Source organism: Canis lupus, chromosome 7 (genome assembly GCF_003254725.2).
Source record: "Canis lupus dingo isolate Sandy chromosome 7, ASM325472v2, whole genome shotgun sequence".
NCBI classification, from domain to species: domain Eukaryota; kingdom Metazoa; phylum Chordata; class Mammalia; order Carnivora; family Canidae; genus Canis; species Canis lupus.
Window position 1 is genome coordinate 78572897 of NC_064249.1, and position 20748 is coordinate 78593644.

Below are 20748 nucleotides of genomic sequence, written 5' to 3' on the forward strand. Positions count from 1 at the left end.
GCTTGGATTTCTTCCAAGACCCATACCACACTTTTCTTTGCAGCAGTCATCTGTGTCTGATTCTGTCCCCTTTACCATTTATGAGTCCCATTAGCACAGTGACCTGGACTCTTCCTCCATTTGGACCCCAGTTCCTAGAGCCTCACTTGCATATAGAAGGTGCTGCATACACACATCTCCAGGTGACTCTTAGTGTGCCCTCTAGGGAGGGGGGAAGAGTTGGTAAGAGGCAATCTTTGAGAAGATTAAAGGGATGACCAGGAAGGCTGAGACTTAGACACCACTGTCCTAATACTTAGTCTGTAAACTTCCTTTGGCCTTCGTGAACTGACTTGATGAGCACAGACTGCAGAACCTCAGTAATTACTGGTGGTAGTGGCAAAATAGTGTGCAGATATGAGGTAATAGAAGTAATGTAATAATGGCAACTTTCTAGATCTTAGCACTGACCCCTGAAGGCAGGTCAGGTTCTTAGCAGATCTCTGGTCCTCTGGGGTTCTGTCTTAACTGGGTTCACCCAGAGTTACATGTATTTGAATGAAAGCAGAAATCGGGAGCACACAAAGAGGATGAGACCCAGAAGGGTTTGGTCTTCTGTCTACTAATTTGGACCATGATCTTGAAGTTGGGTGCACACCTGTTTCAGGTCTGTGACTAAAAATTACTGCACGGTGCCTTTGGCAGAACAGGGACTTGGCAGTTCTGTGGATAGGATTTGCTTCTATAAGAGAATTGGTTGAATTTATTTGGCTTCTCTAGTGACAGTGCTAGTGAAGACCCTTAGTGGTAGCCTCACTACATACCCTTGAATTGGTAGCAGTTATACCCAGAGACTGACAATGTCGAGATTAGAAGGCACAGCCTCGGCTTCTACTCTAAAATCTTGGAGCTATTCACATTTGGGTAATATTTCTTTTCTATGCTGTATTTCCCCACCATTTCCTTAGTGATCACCACCAAAGAAGGAAAACATTAACAGAACTTTCCAGAGGGGATATGTGACGTAATCCTGAAAAGAAATCTTGATATCGTAGAAATGTCATTACTGTAACCATTTTAAAGTGTCTCTCCTATCTGCTGTGATTCTGTTTACAGCACACTATGATGTAGGATCTTTTTTTGATATTTGTGTTTAGTAAGACATTTTCTAATCTGAAATAGTGTGTGGTTTTGTTTTTACCATTTGCCCATTAACTGTATTTGTTTATATTTTTGGGTTCATATTCTACATTGATATATCATTTCTTAGTGGTTAATAGTCCTAAAGCAAACTTACTCTTATCAGTCTGTGTTACCGATATCTTCGGAAATTCTTGACTAATGGAGTAAAAGCTTGGTTCCTTCCATCTTCAGTGGGTTCTATTCTTGAGGGTTCTGCGTTTATAGTGTGTGATGGGCTGGCTTGAGTGACACATGTTTAGAGAGAAGAAAAATTTCTCCTGGCAAGTACCGGGAGGAAAAACTGAAGCAGAGAAAAAAATAGGCAATAGGGAAGGGAGTGGTGGTAGTATTTGAGGCTATATGGAGAAGTTCACATCTGGGCAAAGCCTTGAAGCAAGTGAGGGAGCAAGCAACAGGGCTGTTTGGCAGAAGAACAGACCAAGGGAGCAAATGCCCAGGCCTAAGGTGCAATTGGCCTGGCAGTTCTGAGGAACAGCGAGGAAGTCTGTGGCTGGAGTGGAGTTAAGGGAGTAGGATGTCAGAGGGTTGATGGAGGAAGCCAGATTGTGTAGGGCCATGGAGGCTACTGTAGGGCTTTAGCTTTTTACTGTGGTAGAAGGAACCAGTGGAGAATAGTGAGCAGGGCAGTAACACTACCTGTTCAAATTTTTAGGTGGCTTTAAGGTTCTTTTGGGGATTTGTGTGTGCAAGACTCCTGGCATGAAGCAGGTCCTCTAATACAGTTCTCTAGAATATTAGTACTGGGAATAAGAGGACGAGACCCATGCTATTGTCCACTGAGCACTGCCGCCTTTGACAAAGTGTCCCTGTCGGTAGAGAGGTGTGGGTAAGATTGGTGAGCTAGTGATCTGGAGTGCATGTTGTCCAGGACCTCTTAACTCTTGGGACAGTTTTCAAAACTTATTGCTATTTCTCTCCCTATTTGACTGCCCAGCATAGCATTCGTGGTTTTTCTCTCTCATTCCTGTAACAAGTTCTCCTTCTGTGGAAAAGGTATGTGGCCTGTCATTTAAACTCTAGTCTCATTTGTGATTGAGTTGTCAATAACCCTCTCTTAGGGTATTGGTCTTAGAAACTTTCTCAGTGTTCTTTATAGTATAGAAGAAGCTGTGGATTGGGAGGGGGAGGGGTGAGCAAGATTTCTAGGGCCTTACTAGTGCTAGTGACCTCTTAGTCTTGGTTCATGTGGCAAGACTGAGGCTTATCAGCCCATTGACTTTATTCTTCATAGAGCCTTGGTCAGAAAGGACAAAGTCCTAGCATATGGGACCATTCAAAGTCAGGTGAACTGTATTGTGTGAGAGGACAGTGTTTTACCACATAGCTCAACTCTGTATTGGAAGCAACATATGTAGCCTCATGTTAGACTTGAATAATCCGGAGCTAGTTAGGCAAAAGGCATTCACAATTTGTTGATATACTAGTATCATTAGCAGTACTGACTTAGATTTATTAGCAAAGAGTGAGACTTTATTTTTAGGACCTAAGACGATTACTGTACACCCACTAATGAAGCACTGGATTGTTGAAGATTCATGTTAGTAGGAGGCCCATCTGCACAATTCCCTATTTCTGGGTTTTATAGAAACCTCAAGCTGGTGAAGGCAGCTGAGAGAAGTTGTCATGTTTCTGCCTTTGGTGTAGATATTTTCATTAGAATCATAATGATGAAGTCACGAGAACTTGGTTGATTCAATGTTGATGTTAAAACATGGGTGAGATAGCCTTCAATATTTAAAATAGATCAAAACACTGTAGTATATTTATAAAACGAAATAGCACACAACAGCTAAAATGAACAAACTCGACCTACACACAGTAACATGAACATATCTCAATTTATGCACAGGAAAAGTAGCAAGATGCAAAACAGTGCAAACCTCATGAAGTTCAGTTCTAGGCGAAGCTCAGCTTGTTCATTCAGATATTCGTTATGTAAGTGGTCAGATGATAAAGAGAAGGGAATATTTTGAGAAGATGGGATAGTGGCTTACCTCTGCAATTGGTTCTATTAAAAAAAAAAAAAAGTTGGAGAGGGTGACTAGGGTGAGTTATGTGACAATGAGGTCAGTTAATGAGTCAGCTGAGAGCTCTGTTCTCCCAGAATCTCTAAGATGAGCTGACGTGGGAGGCCTGAGATGATGCTCTTTGGAAGTGATTCTGGTGGTTTTGCCCTTAACTGATGTGCCCAACTAGGCTCTATCAGTATGGCCTGTGTGAGGCCTCATGCCTTTTTTGTTATAAAGCAGTGGATTTTTCTTAACCGTTGGTGGGTGGGGAGAGGTTACATATCCCTTTGAAATTGAAGAAGGGTCACTGCAAACACAGTAGCTTGTAAAAATCTTACTTAACCTGGCAGCCTCTTACCAAAACTCCATCACTGGAATTTTGTCTTTTCAAGAATGTTGTAAAAATGGAACCATGCAGTTTAAAACTTGCTGAGGTGGTCTCAGATGTAGGTTTCCCACATTTCATGGATTCTGTAGAACTGGTCCAGAGTGTGTGCACGTTAAGGAGACTCTGGTTCGTGGGCACACTGTTTTGGTGGAAAATAATTGCTCAAGGCACTGTTTTGGTGGAAAATAATTGCTTAAGATTCAAGACTGCAATGACATTCTGGCTTCAACATCTGTCTGATCTTGGCTACTGAGAGTCCCTCCAAATTCTGTCTTCCTGGCTCTGATGTACCCTGGGAGCTGCTGGTCCATGCTAATGCCCAATGGCTGGTGACTGGTCATCGTCTTGTTTGTTCTAACAGTCTCATCCTGGTCTGAATTCTTCACATGATTGCCTTTTTAAAAATCCTTCAGTCTGTAGTGGAACAGTTCTTCTAAATCCCAGAAACCAAGTCTTTACTTCCTGCTACCAGGTATCCTTGAGTCCTGTTTCTTGAGTCCTCCTGATGTGCATAGCAGTGGTCCCCAGAGGGCTCTGTTCTGGCTCTTCAGCTGAGCCCAGCCAGCCCACAGGTATTGCTGCTCTGGCTTTTGTGATTGCTGGGGATTACTGTGCATTCTGGCAGGGCCCTTGTCCATCTGCTTTTGAAGGTTAGCAAGGCTAAATGTTACTTGTAGAGTCCACATCTGTGCATTCTCTGGAGAAGAATTGAACCCAAGGACCCTGCAGAGGCCTGGTATTCTGATGACATGGCAGCCTGTCACCTTATTGACTTGATTGTCAGATCCCACCTCTGACACCAAAAAGCACCATCTCCACGTAAGGCATAGGATTCAAACCACTGGATGTCATGTGGGTTGCCTTCTTGCCTTTTCTTTTTTTTAAGCATACTTGTCCAGAAAAGGCTAGTACCTTCATTCTGTTCCTACTTCTGCAAGTACTAGGTGCTACCTGGTGCTACAATATATACTCCCAAGGGATATGCCATTATTATGGAGAGTTGAGAATGGATTTCACAGATGCAGTCTCTTGGAGGTGCTGCTGCTCATGCTGGTTACTCCAGAATAAAAGCCTGATGTGGGAAATCCTATTGGCTTTCCTGGCGGGAGTGTGGTGACCTGCTACTCTCCACCTATCTTCTTACTCTCAGTTTGCCTGAGTGTGGCCCTCTGAGGAGTATGGAGAGTAAACTGCAGCCTCTACTCAGAAGTTCCAAACTAGTTTTGAATCCCTAACATTTTCTCTGGTCGCATAAGCTGGTTTCCAGGGAAACTAGGAATCAAAGTTCTTAAAGAATTTGTGTGCAAAAGCAAATCTAGCAGATTGAAATCGAGAAGAGATGCAAAGAATGAAGATGAATCTCTCCATGGCTCCTCTGCCTCCCCAGAAGTCCTAGACTGGTGCTTATGATGGTTCCACACACCTGGAGATCTGGGGAGGTCTTATCAGTTGAAGGGTGTCTGTATGTACTCAGATCCACATTCATTTGATAGGATCTTTGGAATATGTGCATGTGATGCCAGGTAAAAATGCCAAAACTCTGTTATACAAATAAGTTGAGTATCAAAGGATGTGAAGTGTTTGTCATTTTCAAACTTAGGGAAAGGCTTTGAAAGACTTATATTGACTTAGCTGTAGCCTACAAGAACGTGGCCTGAAATTCATGGTTGGTAGTACTAATGATATTGGGGAGGAACTGGTTCCATTGTTGTAGGACACCCCAAAATGTCTCTTTACCTGATGCCTACACTACTTGAGCATTGTTCTTAATCCCAAAGAAAACTAAAAATCACCATGAAGATATGAACAACTTAAGTATGTTATCTTTCAAAGTGGTCTAAATGTAGTCAAAGCATTGTTTTCAAAATACTTTTAAGAAGATTGTCATTTATATTTAGTGTAACATGTAGCCAGGCTCTAGTATGATACTTCCTGGTTGTTCTACCATTTGGAACTCCATGCTCTTCATGGCAATTTATTAGGATCCATTAAATCTCAAAAAGATCTGGTTTAATGTTAGAAAAAGTCATTAGGCTTTTGACGGGAATCTTTATAAAGAAAAAAGGATTGTAGTGCCTGGGTGGCTTAGTCAAGTGTCTGCCTTTGGCTCAGGTCATGATCCCAGGGTTCTGGTGTCAAGCCCTGCCTCAGGCTTCCTGCTCAGCTGGGGGTCTGTTTCTCACTCTGCCTCTCCCCCTGCTTGTGCTCACTCTTTCTCTCTCTCTCAAATAAATAAAATCTTAATAAAAGGATTGAGCTTTAACTCACACTAAGGAATTTGAACAGGATAAGATTATAAGATGCTGATATAACTTCGAGGCAGGGTTGGACTGTGGAGGGTCTTTGGCCCTTCCCAGCCTTCATGGTTTGGGTTGATAGAGAATCCATACAAACGAGTTAGAAATCGAAGACCAAGGTATAGTGGCTTAAGGAATGGCCAGGCTGCACACTTCTACCATGAAATTCAGGTCTGTTGGGTAAATTGAGATCATGGCTTTGCCAAGATGCCAAGATGGCTATGTATACAAAGTGGGCTGCAAGGTCTGCAAACCAAAGGAGGCTGGAAGCCCAGGGTAACCCTGCGTCCCTGAGCCCAAGCAGAGCAAGGAGGGGGAGGGGTGGGAGTGGGGGACAGGTAGGAGAGGACAGAAGCTGAGCTGCTTTTGAGTGCACAATAACTCCACCTGCTGATAACAGCCAATCTAGTGGATTAGCTGCTACTCTTTTGGGGGTGGGGGAATGAGTTTCGGGGCACATAAAGACCAAAAACTACCTTTACATTGCTCTCTGGAGAGGACAGAGAAGTCTCTTAGGAGAAGCAGAAAATGGGGAGAGAAAAGAAAGGACTTTGAGAAACTCTGGTTGCCATAGGTTGATGTAATTCCTTTCGCCTGGTGGTTTGGAAGATGCTCAGACCTTAATGTGCATGCAGAACAGCTGGGGACATTTGTATTGGGAGAGTCTCCTACATTGGGGTTGGGTGGCAGACTGCATTTCAAACCAGCTCCTAGATGTTGCTGCTCCTGGTCTTTGGACCCTACTCAGAACAGTTGGGTTCAGAGCCTTTGTTCCGGCCACAGGGTTGGAGCAGCCTCTGCCCCATATCAGGGATATTTATTAATGGAGACTTTTCCTCTGGTTTACTATTCGTAATGTGCCACCACCCTACTTCTCTAGCTTTTGCATGGCTCTGTACAATGCTGGGCCACCGGAGAGGGTTGCTACCTGGCATTTCTCCAGCTGAGCTACATTCTGCTGTGAGTTTTCTCCTTTCTCCAGGGTTAACACTCAACAAGGGTGTTTTTCGTTGCTTTTTTTTTTTTTTTTTTTACACCTTCGTGTATATGACTAGATTGCCTGAGGACTTTAAGGTGGGGATTACATGGTACAGACATGAGAGATAAGGGACTCCAGGGTACCTGACCACTGCCTCACTAAGTCTTTGTCTTCTCTGGGACCTTCTTAAGGGACAATTGCCAGGTAGTAAACAAAATTCCACTAGATCTTGATGGGCCCAAGGGCAGTGCCTTCCAAAGCAGAGTTCTGTGTTTGGAGCAACCATTTCGTGTGGCAGAACTGGCTCCAGCTCACTCCCAGCCATGTCCATATTTAGGAATCTTCCCATTTCTGGCTGTCCTTGCAAAGCACAGGTAGGAGGGAGAGATGAGAGAGGGGCCGATACTGAGGAGCTCTGGGTCAGTTGGCTGATCCCTAGACCTGGAAGATAGAGTGGAGAGCAGGGAAGAGCACTGTGTGTGAGCTTTGGACCCCAGTGACCATGCCTTAGTAAGAGCTGACATCCTGGAGCATAAACAGTCAGTGGTACTTGCTTTGGGGAAAGAATAAGAAATAGGCTGGAGAGGCACCCTTCATACCCTGTAGGCCCTTTTCAACTAGAATGTAATGGAAGGATAGCTCAGTTGCATGGTAACTGAGGTTCTCTTGTTAGTGGATCTGTTTCAACAGAGTAATAGATGCTTCATATGTGCTCAGGGAAGCCGGGATTCCCAGGCCTGAAAAGGTACTCTCTCCAGTCTTCGTCGCTTGAGTAACAGAACCAGCATGATGCACCAGTGTCTTTATTGTGACAACTCAGGGGGAAACAAGATCCTGATTTAGTGGAAGCAGATGTCACAAAATAGTTTGCTTTAACCACGACAGAGTGAAACTGTGAATTAGTCATTTAAGAATTTACTCTAGTGAATATCCAAACAGATGTGCTAAAATAGAAAATAAGCTCTCTACTCTCATTAGACCAGTCCTGCATGTGGTATTTATACTCTTCCTGCAGTTCCCAAAGAGCTCTGCTCAAACACCTGGGCTGTAAATCTTGGCTCTAAGCTTGGAAGATGACCGCCGGGTTATGGGAGGTAAATCCGTGAAGGTGGTTTTAGGACACCTGTGTGGACTAGGGAGGCTTGGCCCTGTGTCTGGTGTTTTTAGCCAGCCTACTAAGCTCATGGCAGGCACATGTGACCCTGTGCAATATTGGTCTGTATTTAGTTAGCTCGTTAGGTAGAGGATAGGTTAATAGGTCTAAGGTTGGGTGTCCATTACTTTCCATGAAGCCAGCTGGATTTGCAGGAGAAAAGTAACTGCAAGATACCCTGTATTCCTCAGCTAAGCATTCTGCAAATGCACCGGGGGACAGTTGCTGAAAAGAGGTACAGCTCCATCCCTATCCCTTAAAAGAGGCCCACAGATCAACTGAAAATGTCTTAACTTTTCCAAAAGTCTCCTGGTCAAGATTGACCAGGCTGATCTTGGTTGAGAAGGTCTCACTTATAATACAGTCGTTGTGTTCCAGCGTGTGAGCCCTTGGAGGGGAGAGTCCCCAGAGCCAGCTACATTTCACTTCACCAAGAGGCAAGGCTGCTGGCTCTGCCCCTATGCCAGGCCTTTTGAAGTGGTGGGAACCATGGCACCATGTCCAGCTTCTGTTCTCTCGGGGCCTCTGCTGTGTGTGCTGCTATTGCTGGATAGACTGTCCTGAGCACAGTGTTCACATGTCCCTGACCTGCTCTGGAACTGCTAATGGCCTCCTGTGTTGAGAAGCCTCCATGTTCTCAGTCCAAATGCATTCCCCACGACTGTTTGTGTACTTTTGGAGGTGGGCTTTTCTCCCCTTCACATTGGAGTTTTTGTTCTGAGCGGTAGGTACAAAAGATAAAGACATAAATGGGTCTTGCACTGGAAACAGGTGGCTTGAGCTCTTATCAGGGAACTCCGAACTGAGATGTGATGGGACGCGGCTCATCTCTGCTGGTTTCAGAGAGAATGGCTTAAGTGGACATGAAATGGCGAACCTGTCATTGAAGTTGAACAGCAGGAGCTGGGGGTCACTCTGCTTTTCAAGTGGTGCTGGGGTTGCATCTGTGGAGGCCCCCACTATACTCTTTCAGAGGAGGATCATGAGCTGGGTGCTGAGGGTGGAAGATAGGGAGCAGATGGCCTTGGCATTTGGGGGGTTTCCTTGAATGGCTGGAGTTGGGCTGGGTCTTAGAGGCACAGTGGTCTGACCTGCTCTCCTTTGGTGAGGGTCTCTTCCCTGAGCCAGTTGTCCATGGGCTTCTGTTGGTACCTGGGTTACCTGTGGCCCAGGAGCCAGGGAGTTGACTCTCACTGCTTTGATTATATGGGAGAGCTGACTGTGTAGTTGTCTACGGTAGTGCCTGCCTGTTTCTAAGCCTTTTGCCTACCTTTTCCTCCTGTCTAAATCCCTGGCAGCCCTCCCCAGCTCATCCTCCCGTGCTCCTTTACTTAAATCTTGGCCGAACAGTTGAATACACAGATGTTTTCAAACTAAGTTGTGGTTTCCAAGCTACTTGAAGTGAGGCTTGTATCTTTATTTCCTCCGTATTCGTGACAGGTAATTTGGTACTTGATGGTTATTTCAGCACTGATTTTTGAGGCCACTCTTTAGGGACATCTAATATAAATATGGTACTTTGGTTGGGATCTGCAGATCTAGCAACTGAATTTGGAGCCTGTAAGTCCAAAGCAATAACTACCGGTGGACACCTTGGTCCTGAAACAATTTGAACGAAGTACCTATGAGATAGTTCACTGCTTAAAGTCAGTTTCTCTCCCTGAATAGGAGTATTAACTCTTAAAACATACTCCTGAGTAAACAAACAAATCATCTTGCTTGATGAGGAATGTTAGATATAAGCAAACTACATTGTGGAGGAAGTGTTAAATATTTTATTGATGGGGAATCATTTACTTTGATCTGGAGAGGCAGTCTCTTCCTCAGGCTTTATGCAAGTCGGTCAATCTGGTCTTTTCCTGGCTCACACCACTAAGCTTTTTGACAAAAATGGCCCGCCATTTCCCTTTTGTCTAAGGTTGAGTATCTATTTCTTGGCTCATGATGTCCCTTTGCTGGTCCCAAGTCCTGATGTTTCCAGTTCCTTGTTGCTGTCCATTTTTGGAACACCGTTGTTGGTTCCATTTTTGTGTACCTTGAATGTTGGTTTCACCAGGGTCCGTGGTCGTCTGCCCTCACTGCTTTGTTGGCATCTGGTCCTTTGACACCTGTACCTGCTTCCTGAGCTGTCTAGGGTTTGCCTTGAGACCTTGCAAAGGTTTGTGACCTGTATTAGAGTTGATTCTCCTTCTATGATCCCTGCTTGTGTCATTTGAGGATACGTTGTTTGGAACCAAAACTTTTTGCCTGTTCCATCTACCATGCATCCATCATGCTTATTGCCTGGGAAATAAGCCCCACATTCTGCTGCTGTATAGTGATGGAGATTTTAGCAAACCTACCAGAACTTACGTGTCTAGATACATTTTATTGTTGAGTGAAGTAATGTTAGGACTATTCTGATCACATTACTATTGCTCAAGTTTTGAAAATTCTTCTGATTGGGTTCCAACCATTTTATAAGCTGCACATGGACCAAACAGGTTTCCTCTGATTCAGTCAGTCTTTTTTGAGCCCTTCTATTGGGCTAGGTAGTGTCCTAGATCTAGGAATCAAAAAATGATTGTTACTTTCATGGGGCCTTCAGCTGGGGTGAGATAAGTGTATTAGCAGCTTTGGGTCCAGCCAGATGTATCAGCATGTCCCAAGAGAGGCAGGATGGGTTTGAGAGGGTCATCTGTGGGGCATGGGTATGGGAGGGAAGTCAGAAGGCTAAGTCAAGAAGGATGGGGAGGATTTCAAGAGGATGAAATAGGGGAGGGATGGGATATTCCAGGAAGTGGGAACCGTATCAGCAGCAGTATTCTGAAACTCCAGGACTTGCTTAAAAAAAAAAAAAAAAAAAAAAAAAAAATAATCAAGTAATTTGATTTGACTGGCCTAACTACTTGGGGAAGTGACACTGCCAGGTCACACTGGCCCCATGGATGGGTGCCAGGTGAGGCCACAGGGTCTACTGGCTCAGTTGGGCCTCCCAGAGGAGCAGAGAGCAGATATGTCTGTGGGTGGTGGTATGTCAGGGGTGCTGAGGCCCCAGCACAGAATCCAGTATTAGGACCTGGGCAGAAACAGGAATGAATGCAGGGCAGGGTGGAGGGGATTGGAGTTTTTGTCTTTCTGTTTTTGTTTTTAAAGGCTATTCAGTGTGCCTGGGCCAGTGACAAAGGATTTAAAAGGTCAGGCTGAGAGAGTTTAGCTGTGGCCAGTGGAGAGTCCAAGCCCAGGGGGCCTGGAACAACAGCTTAGGATGTTTGGTCTCAAAGGGGCTCTGGGAAACACTGATCCTTCCTGAGCCAAGAGTGAGAAGACCAGGTGGGTGTTTGAGGAAGGTGGATCTACCTTCCTGGTAGGACTGGTTGGACTGGTTAGAGAGAGGTTATGTTGAAAGGCAGAGAACAAATGCCTGGGCCAAGAGGATTGCCATTGGAAAGGGGAGAATTTGGTGGAGGAGGCAGATAGGAAAGGATTTGGTGATGGTTTACAGGCTGGGTGGCCACAGGTCGTTTTTGGTTCCAGAAATGCCTAGTTTATGCTTGTTGACCTGGCATAGGTGAATCACAGAAAGCTGCCCCTCTGTAGGTCAAAGTGATCAAGCAGGGCAATTCATATAGTTCAACCTAATGCTTCCCTTCATTCTCAGATGTCCCTGTTTGGACAGTAAAGGACTTGGTCATCCTAATTGTTGAGTGTTGAAGCACAGGAAAAAGTCTTTTCCGAGATTCTGAACTTGGTGACCAGGGGAGTGGCCGGGTGCTAGAAGTAATTAGGATTTGGGTGTGGGTGATACTGATCTGCCTTGTTCACCCGGTGTGGGACCTACTCACCCCTCCACATGATCCCATTCTCTCACTAAAGGTAGAATGTTTTTTACCTCTGAGGGATCGATTTAAGCATAATGCTTCTGAAGGTGGTTTTTGGGCCATCATTTGGGCTTTTGGAAGATTGCTCTGAATGGCACGACTCACTTCGGGGGGGCGTGAGTTCTGGTGGCTCTGTTGATGCGAGGCCCCCTGTACCATGGAACATTCTTCAGAGGTAGTTACAACAAGTGGCTGGATAGCCATAGCCACTGGGTTCATTCTCTTAACTGTATCTCTTAGATGATTGTAGACCCTTTCCAAAAAGGTGGCTTTGGAGCCCTGTGCGCGTGCCTGCTTCATTGTGTGTCCAGTGGAGAAGCAGAAATGCCCCTGTAATGGAGCTGTTCTTACTGTTATACTAGCAAGATCTTGCTCAGTTCCCTGACTTAATGGGTTCAGTGTGGGCCGTAGCATGCTGAGGAGGGAAATGCGGGTAATTCCTTTTGCTTCTGTTTCATGGGCCGAATCGTTGGCTATGCTAAGGCATCAGTCCTCAGAGGATAAATGGCTTTGACAGGCCAACCGTGACGATAGAAGGTAGTTTAGCAAGAGTGCATTTTTATTTTCATTTTTGAAATGGGTAGTGCTCAAGAGGGTCCCACTGTGGGAGATAGTGTAGAAATGTTTAAAACCTATAGGTGTGTGTTGCTGGGTAGGTCCTCCACAGGATGAGAGCCCTGACTTCAGTTTTTGGTGATCTAATAGTTACAGGAAGAGTTAGTATTGCATCAAGTGGCTTTGTGTGTTACATACGAGGTACGTGGATAAAGCAGTCTTTTTTTTTTTTCTTCAAAGATTTTATTTATTTATTCATGGGAATACACAGAGGAGAGAGAGGCAGAGACACAGGCAGAGGGAGAAGCAGGCTCCATGCAGGGAGCCTGACGTGGGGACTCGATCCTGGGTCTCCAGGATCATGCCCTGGGTTGAAGGCGGTGCTAAACTGCTGAGCCACCCACCTGGGCTGCCCCCCCCCTTTTTTTTTAAGATTTTATTTACTCGTGAGAATACACAGAGAGTGGATAAAGCATTCTAAGGACACTGGAGTACTTGGTCTCTCCTCTTCCTCTGCATCCCCTATACCACACGCTTGCTTGCTCACTCTCTCTGTGTCAAATCTTTTAAAAAAAACCTGTCAAATATGTCAGTCCTTTTCCTTTGTGGGTTTTGAATTTTATGTCATATGTAGGCTTTCAGATTCTTGAAAATTATTTTTGGAGCCCAACAGTCCTGACATTTATTCAGTGACTCAGTAAGTCAATTAATACTAGAGTATTGACTTAATGTGTTCTGCTTCTACTGACGACTGTATCCTTTCCACTGCCACCCTCCCCGCTTAATTTCATGTTGAGCTCCAGTACATCACTGGCATTCATTCACGGTGGTAGCTTTTTACAAAATTGAATCTTACCTTGGTGGAAAGTGAAAACTTACAGTCCAGCTAAGCATTTGACCAACCTCTTCCTGGAGCACCTTGGTTTCCATGGCACCCTTATAACCCTTTGAGAGAGCTCTTTGAGCACTCCAGGTGTTGTGGTGGTGGTGGTGGTGGTGGTGGTGGTGGTGGTGGTGAAGGTGAATGTGAACTCTGGGCCAAACCTGTGGGCTTCAGACACCTCTGCTGAACTGAGGCACATGAGAGCAATGACCAGAAGCAGGAACTCTTCTAATCTCCCTTCCCCATTAAATTGCATGAACTGCGGATGTGTCACTTAATTTTTTCCATTTAAGTGACATGCTCTGTTGAGCTTATTTCTCAAATGCAAGCCCCAGTGATGCTTTCTCCTGCCTCACCCATCACAGTGGGTTGGCCATGATTCTTCAGGATTTTGGTTTAGGGCTGTGTCTGCTCCTCTGAGTTTCTTGCCTCCTACCATTTCCTCTGCTAATCTTCTCTTCTTTTGAGCCTCTTATTTGAAATCCCTTTAAGGCAGGCAGTTATTCATTTGGATTCTTCTCTTTGTTTCTGCAGGCCCTTAGATGTGTCTGTCTCATTTCCTGGACTCTGTCTTTGCAGCTGAAATTAGAAACCTGCAGAGGCATCACAGATGCTAGAGTCTCATGAAGTAACTGGCTCAAAATAGCTCACGTCCCTCGGCAGAGGATTTGGCCATCCTTCAGTGAGCAAGTGCCCGAGGTGGGGTGGCCTGACTAGGTCTCTTTGTTTCTCAAGCTTTTGAGAATGGCTTGAGCACATCATCCTCTTGGCCGAACCTTTGCTTTTTCTTGTCTAATTTCCCCCTTTTTTCCTTTTAGCATGTTTGAAGTTTTGGGTGATTTTTAGTACGAAACTATATGTGAGCGGAGTTTGAATTGGCAGAGGCTGCAAGCAGGCACTCAACACTAGGCTGCGGATACTGTACCACCTATCCGGGTGTGGCAGTAAGTCGGGGGCGTGGGGCCTGTGGGTCATTTGAGAAACAAATGGCTGCCTGAGGATCCCAAGAGCCTCCTGCACCAGGAGAGCAGCATCCTGGATCAATGGAAAGAAGGCAGAAAGGGTAGCTAGATTGGGGTTGAGGATGGGGGCTTTCAGTTACTTCGTTGCAGGTACAGCCCTTCAAGTCTCCCTGCCTCGTGGGATGGTTGTGGGCTTTAAGGGATGAGGTGAGTGTATGTTGAACAGTATTACAGCACCAGCTGTGAATAATCGTGATAGCTTGAGTATTCGTGGATGTGGAATTTGAGAATACAGGACAGGTATGTAAATATGTTGGAGTGCATTCGTCAGGGCCCCAGAGACTCTGCAGACCCAGTGCCACAGAACTGCAGCCTGGTGTGGGCGCCTGGGTGGCTGAGCTGGTGAAGCCTCTGACCTTGGCTGAGGTCCTGGGATTCAGCCCCTTGTCAGGCTCCCTGCTCAGCGGGATAAGCAGGATTGCTCTCACTACCCTGTGTGTGTGTGCATGCTCTGTCAAATAAAATATTTAAAAACCATGAACCCGGTGTAGGAGGGGAATGCACATATATATATCACCAAATACTCACTGATTAATCAAAGATGAATCAAAGACACTTAGCAACGCCTTTTTAAATGTCCAGTACATTTGAATGCATCTAAAGGACTCGGTTGAGTTTCCTTTAACCAGTGACAAGTAGCTGAAGTGCATCCATAGGCACAGGTAGACACAGGCCCTGTTTTCAGGTAGGGCCCCCTCTTAAGAGAACTCTAAGCCAGTGGCACAAGGACACCCAGGCTCATTGTCTGCAGAGGGGCGGTTTGACATGCACTTCTTTGTAGAAATAGGTTTACTGTATTTGGCGTATGTAGGTTGTGTGGGCTGTCTTGGGAACACATCTCTTCTAGGATTGTTTCTATGGAAAAAGTGAATTCTGAGTTCCACATTTAGAACTTAGAACACAGCTTGTTTGAATGTTGATAAAGAAAACCCCCACTTAGAGCAGTAGAAGGATGTGGGACCATGTTGTAGAAGCAGTGATACAACACTGAATGGACCCAAGAGGTAGTAAGTCTCCTGTGTTGAATTGTAATGCATGCTAGGTCAGTTGTAGGGAGACTTTGGTACATAGAATGCTAGGACCCTTCTCTGCTTTGATTTTATTTTATTTTTTTAAAGATACATTTTGAAATTGTGGGTTAAAATAGGATTTTAAAAAAGTGCAGCAGGAAACCCACCAGTGGTAGGATGGTGGTGATGGCTCAGTCATTGTAAATGCCAATTGTAGGACTTAACGGATGTTGGTTGGTCCAGACAGATGTGGAAACAAACCCAGTGAGGGATATTAGTTCACATCCTATAGCTATTTCCTGGAATCCCTGTGTTTCTGTCCCTTTGGGCTATAATAGAATACCATGAACCAAGCGGGAGAAATAAATTTATTTCTCCCAAATTCTGGAGGTTAAGTTTAAGATTGAGGTGAGGACTGTCTTCTCACTGTGATCTCATGTGGCAGGAGGGGGTGATTCTGGTCTTTTTAGTCCTGCGTAGGGGCACCTACCCACAAGAGCTTCATGTCATGACCTGATGATCTTCTAAGTGTCCCACCCCTGAACACCAGCACATTGGGGATTAAGCTTCAATGTGATTTTGGAGGGACAAATAAGTTTTCCTCAGAGGAAACGTTGGTTTGCTTTTCATATTTCCAGCTCCTAAAGAGGTGCGTGCGGGTAGGGGGGGTGTCCTACAATGTGAGCTTGAAATGAGCTTGAACATATTATACTTAAAAAGGACACTAACTTGCCTTCTGGAAAGTTACTTTTGTCAGGTGACTGGCCAGGAATAATGGACATATTAGAGACTTTGGGAAAACCCAAAAAGGATGTATAATACACAATCTTCCAAAGTAGTTTATAATGTAGCTGAGAAGATAAGATAGATCTGCAAAACAATGATTGGAAAAGACAGCATGAAATGAATTGCTTTGCTACAAGTCATTTTTGGAAGATGGGGGATATAAATTATCCATGAATGCATACATTTTCAATGACTGCTCAAATGCATTATCCAGGTAATTAGAAAAACTGGGTAATTTCTGAAATGTAGGCTTGAGCTTGAAGGAGGGCAAGACTATGGCTTGTGCAAGAGGATGTGTCAAAATGTAGATTTTTTTTCTTTTTTAAAGATTTATTTATTTATGATAGAGAGAGAGGCAGAGACACAGGAGGAGGGAGAAGCAGGCTCCATGCCGGGAGCCCGACGCGGGACTGGATCCCGGGACTCCAGGATCACGCCCTGGGCCAAAGGCAGGTGCCAAACCGCTGAGCCACCCAGGGATCCCCAAAATGTAAATTTTTTTAAAGGAATTTCATTGCCATCTGTTGTAATCCTAATGAGCTACCCTTGGAGTTAAAAAGAGGAGCAGTGTTTTTCATTAGAAAAATGTTAAGTCCCCTGAAATCCTTTGCCTCTGGTTCCCCCAGTGTTGCCGCCTGTCTCCGAACTGCCTGGGGTGGTGACCAAAGGAATGCATGTCACTTATTTTTCTTATTTATGTGGCAGTTCTTCTCACAGAGTCGTGCCAAGTGAAGGCTGTTTTAAGATTTTATTTGAGAGAGAGAGAGAGAGAGCCTGAGGAGGGGCAGAAGGAGAGGGAGGAGCAGGCTCGCCCCTGAGCCTGAGGTGGGGCTCGATCCCAGGCTCCGGACCACGACCCCAGCAGAAGGCTGCACCCACAAGCCCCAGGCACCTCTGATGCCCAGTTGTGGTCTCACCTCCGTGTGATGCAGAAGTCCTCAGCAGCTGCGTGGAGCGTGACGTCCTCTGTCCTCATGGTGCCCTAACCCTGACCTCCTCGCACCTCTGTACCCTGAACCTGCAACTGGCCCCTGCTCTGGCTGCCATGTGTCCTAGGGGGCGGTCCCTTTCTGGGACACCTGTCTCCTGTGCTCGCGAGTCCCCCAAAGCTGTGCTGTGGCTTTCCCACGTCCATGCAGTCTCCCTGACTGTACAGCTGGGAAAAGCTGGGCAGCCTCTGAGCTCCTGGCACCCACCCTCCCTACTTTATTGGGGCCTTTGTGCCTTTCTCCTTGGCGACTGTGTGGGGTACTACTTTGTCCTCTCCACTGGTTTTCCTGCACCTGACATTGCCTGTGCTTCCCCTACCAGAGGCCTTCCTTGACCTTGCTGGTCAGAACTGGCTGCCTCAGCTGGGTGCCCTGCTTCATTCCCCACTCCTCCAGCCCTCCCCAGGACACGCCTGTTCTCACATGTCCATGGGGTGGTTTTCTGCTGAGTTCTGCATAGCTGGTGGACACATGCAGAGAAGCACGACCTAATTCCATTACTATCCGGCTCTATAACCACCTCCAAAACGTTTGCTCCAAGATCATTTCCCAGAGCAGCTGAGGGTGTAAATGGGCAGTTGTTGGCATATGTCAAAATTCAACCTGGCTGTTGCTTAAGAAAGACACCCTTTGGATGTTGGGAGAAAGGCAAGAATACTGGGCTATATCTCTGGTGACATGCTGTTAAAATGTTAGATGATGATGATGTGTGGTTATATCCACAGCTGTCAGACACATGGACATGCCATTGTTGTGGGTCTCTTGCAGGATTTGCTGGAGAGGGCTGCCATGCCCAGTCAGTCTGCCTTGGGGATGTTATAGAGTGACCTCCTGTTTTGATTATCTGTTGCTGTATACGAACCACTACATCATTTAGTGGTAATTAAAGGTCTGTTCTCATGTTTTGTGTTTCTGTAAATCGACTAGTCACACGTTCCCTTGACCAGCTTGTCTATGCTTGTGGCTTTGGCCTCTACCTGTCAGCATAAGACCTCTAGGCTCATTTCCTAAGTCTTTGTCCATCCCTGAGCTCTACACATAAATCTGTGGCCAGCAAGATTCCTCCAACAGAGGCATTTCCATGAGGGAGCTCTTTATTTCTGGCTTACGTGCAAGAATTACATAATTTCTCCCTAGGCCTTCAGCGCCTACATAGTGTGTGGCATATGTGCTAGATTCTGAGTAATGTTTCAATACCTGTTGAGGCCCACAAGTTGGAGAGTTGGATAAATAATAGTGCACGCACACATGTACAATGGAACACTGAAACAAATGCATCAGATTTATGTGTGTAACAAGATAAATATCAGTGCTGAGTGGACAAAAACGTGGAATATGTAGTCTATGCTATCATTTGCCTCAAGTATACAGGCAAACTACTGATATTTATGGGCACATATTCATGAAGTCATAATACACCAACATGGACAGTGAAGCACTCCACTGTTGAGGTGGTAGTGATCTTTGCATGGAGGGGTAGAGAGTGAGCAACAGAACGAGGAAAGAATCCTCCACTGTAACTCCATGTTTGTTTTAAAAAACCTAATGAAGGCATCTGGGTAGCTCAGTCAGGTTAAATCTGACTCGATCTTGTCTCAGATCATGATCTCAGGGCTGTGAGATTGAACCCCCATCAGGCTCTGCAGTGGATGTGGAGGCTGTTTAAGATTCTCTTCCTCCCTCCCCTCCCCCCTCCTACCCCCTGTTTGCTTACTCTCTCTCTAAAAAATAAAAATAAAATAAAAATATAGTAGGAGTAGGCTATAAACTCCTGTATAGGAGTTTATGTACAGGCTCTAACTCCTGTACATAAAATTTATGGTATTTTATATTTAAATTTTGTAAAAAGAAAAGACTGATACACCAGAGATTAACAGGAATAGACCTAGTGAGGCTCAATGAGAAGTTAATTAAGGATTTATGTGTTACATTTCTGTCCCAGAGATTAGAAACCCCCCCTGCCCCCCCCCCCCCCGCCCGTCACCTGGCTTGCACCTGACCCATTTTTCCATTCCCCTACATCATCCCATTATTACCTAGAACATTTTGTAAAATTTATAACTTTCCAGCCACATTGGTCGTGGCTGCCTATAGCCTGTGTTCATTAGGCTCTGTTTTGGGCACACAACAAATTAATACCTAGGGCCTGGCTTGCTAGGGCAGTGCTCTGACGTTTCTCTAAGGGGAATCTCTCTGTTGGCCTCCCAGTAAGACTGGGGGCTTCTCACAAGATTGTTGAATAGACATCCTAGGTGAGGGTACTACGTGTGACCCCAGAGGGCTGAGGAGACGTGGCCAAGCACTGAGAAGGGCTGGCCCACTGGCCTGGTACCTAGACTGGGGACAGTCTTCATCGTCCATGCATCTGTCCTGGCACCTGCCACATTAATGCTTAAAAATTTATTTGAGCTAATGGATCCAAGAATGTTTTATTAACATGGCATTGTTAATCAGGATGGGGATGAGACTTTATCCCTGTATGCAGAGAGCAAAAAGTGATTTATTAAATTTTAGGAAGTAATAACAAAGGGCCTGGAAAGAAACCTTCCACCTGAAAGGAGTTTCCTGGAAGCAGCTGTGGAGCAGCTGCTGAGCAGCAGCAAAGGTTCCTTTGCAGGAGCCCTTGAAGTTGTGACAACGTGCTGGTGGCAACGCCAGGCTGCTTTCCTTGGCTTCTCGAGGGCAGGTGGCCCATGAGGCCTTGGCCCATGGGGCTCCCCTCTGCACACCTCCACTGTGCTGGGAAGCACTTCAGTGTCCACTCATACTGCAGTGGCCCAAAGACTTGTGGCAACTAAAAAAAGACTTCATGCCCACTGAAAGGGAACAGAAGTGTTTCTGGAGACAGTGCAATAACTTATGGGATGAGGAGGTGAATGGATAAGATAATTGGTCCTCTCCCGACTTGCCATGCCTGCCCTAACTGCTACAGTGCTCAGAGCTGAAATGGGAAGTCCAGCTTCTCAGCAAGGAGCTCAAAGTGAGGCACCTCCTTCTCTGAGTGCTTGCCCTTGCCTGTGGGGCGAAGCTTGGTCATAAGCAGCCTATGCATATTAAATGATCTTTGCCCTTTTGTGGGCGATTACATCACCATGTAACTTAAAGTTTGAGCCAGTTTGGTTATCTCAATTTCACAGTATGTATGATTTTTAAGAAGGAGGTGGTAGGTGAATGGCTGGCTGATGCCTTTTGGAAAAGTAACTGGATAAAATAGTCTTTATGGATCTTGGAAATAGAGTGGTGATAAATGGGGATGGGGTGGTTATTAGCCAATGACGACTCCAGGTGTTACGATTGGAGCTTTATGAAGTTAAAAAAAAAAAAATCGAATGCTCATCCTATTACACTTTGTTTCTAATTAGGCTCTTATGCCACGTTGTTGGTATGTTAGAAGGACGACCTCTGACCACTCATGACAGATGATGTAGACAGAAACAGCAGGAAGGGCTTGGGAGCACTGGGGATGTTCCTTGGAACATGTGAGGGTCACGTAGGCATGTTGTAGCCCTGAACTGGTGGGTGGGGTGGGGTGGAAAGGACTGGAAAGCCCTTGCCTGGAGTAGTTTGAAAATACAGGTTCTAGTCCTGATTCTGTAACTGCACAGGATAAGTAAGCAATGTCCCTTAAACTTGAG

At 45.5% G+C, this 20748-nt stretch overlaps 1 protein-coding gene across 2 annotated transcripts in view; it reads left to right on the top strand.

Moving 5' to 3' along the window:
• Positions 1-20748, top strand: part of MYO5B (myosin VB) — a 334661-nt gene that overhangs the window by 99661 nt on the left and 214252 nt on the right. Inside the window, exon 1 of one of the 2 annotated variants that reach the window (XM_049111936.1) lies at positions 16244-16614. The exons of the other annotated variant lie outside the window; for it this stretch is intronic. Within the exon in view, the coding sequence (XP_048967893.1) occupies positions 16417-16614 (198 nt within the window). The 5' untranslated portion in view covers positions 16244-16416. Of the gene's footprint in view, positions 1-16243; positions 16615-20748 lie in introns of those variants that run through there. 2 annotated transcript variants of the gene reach the window in all.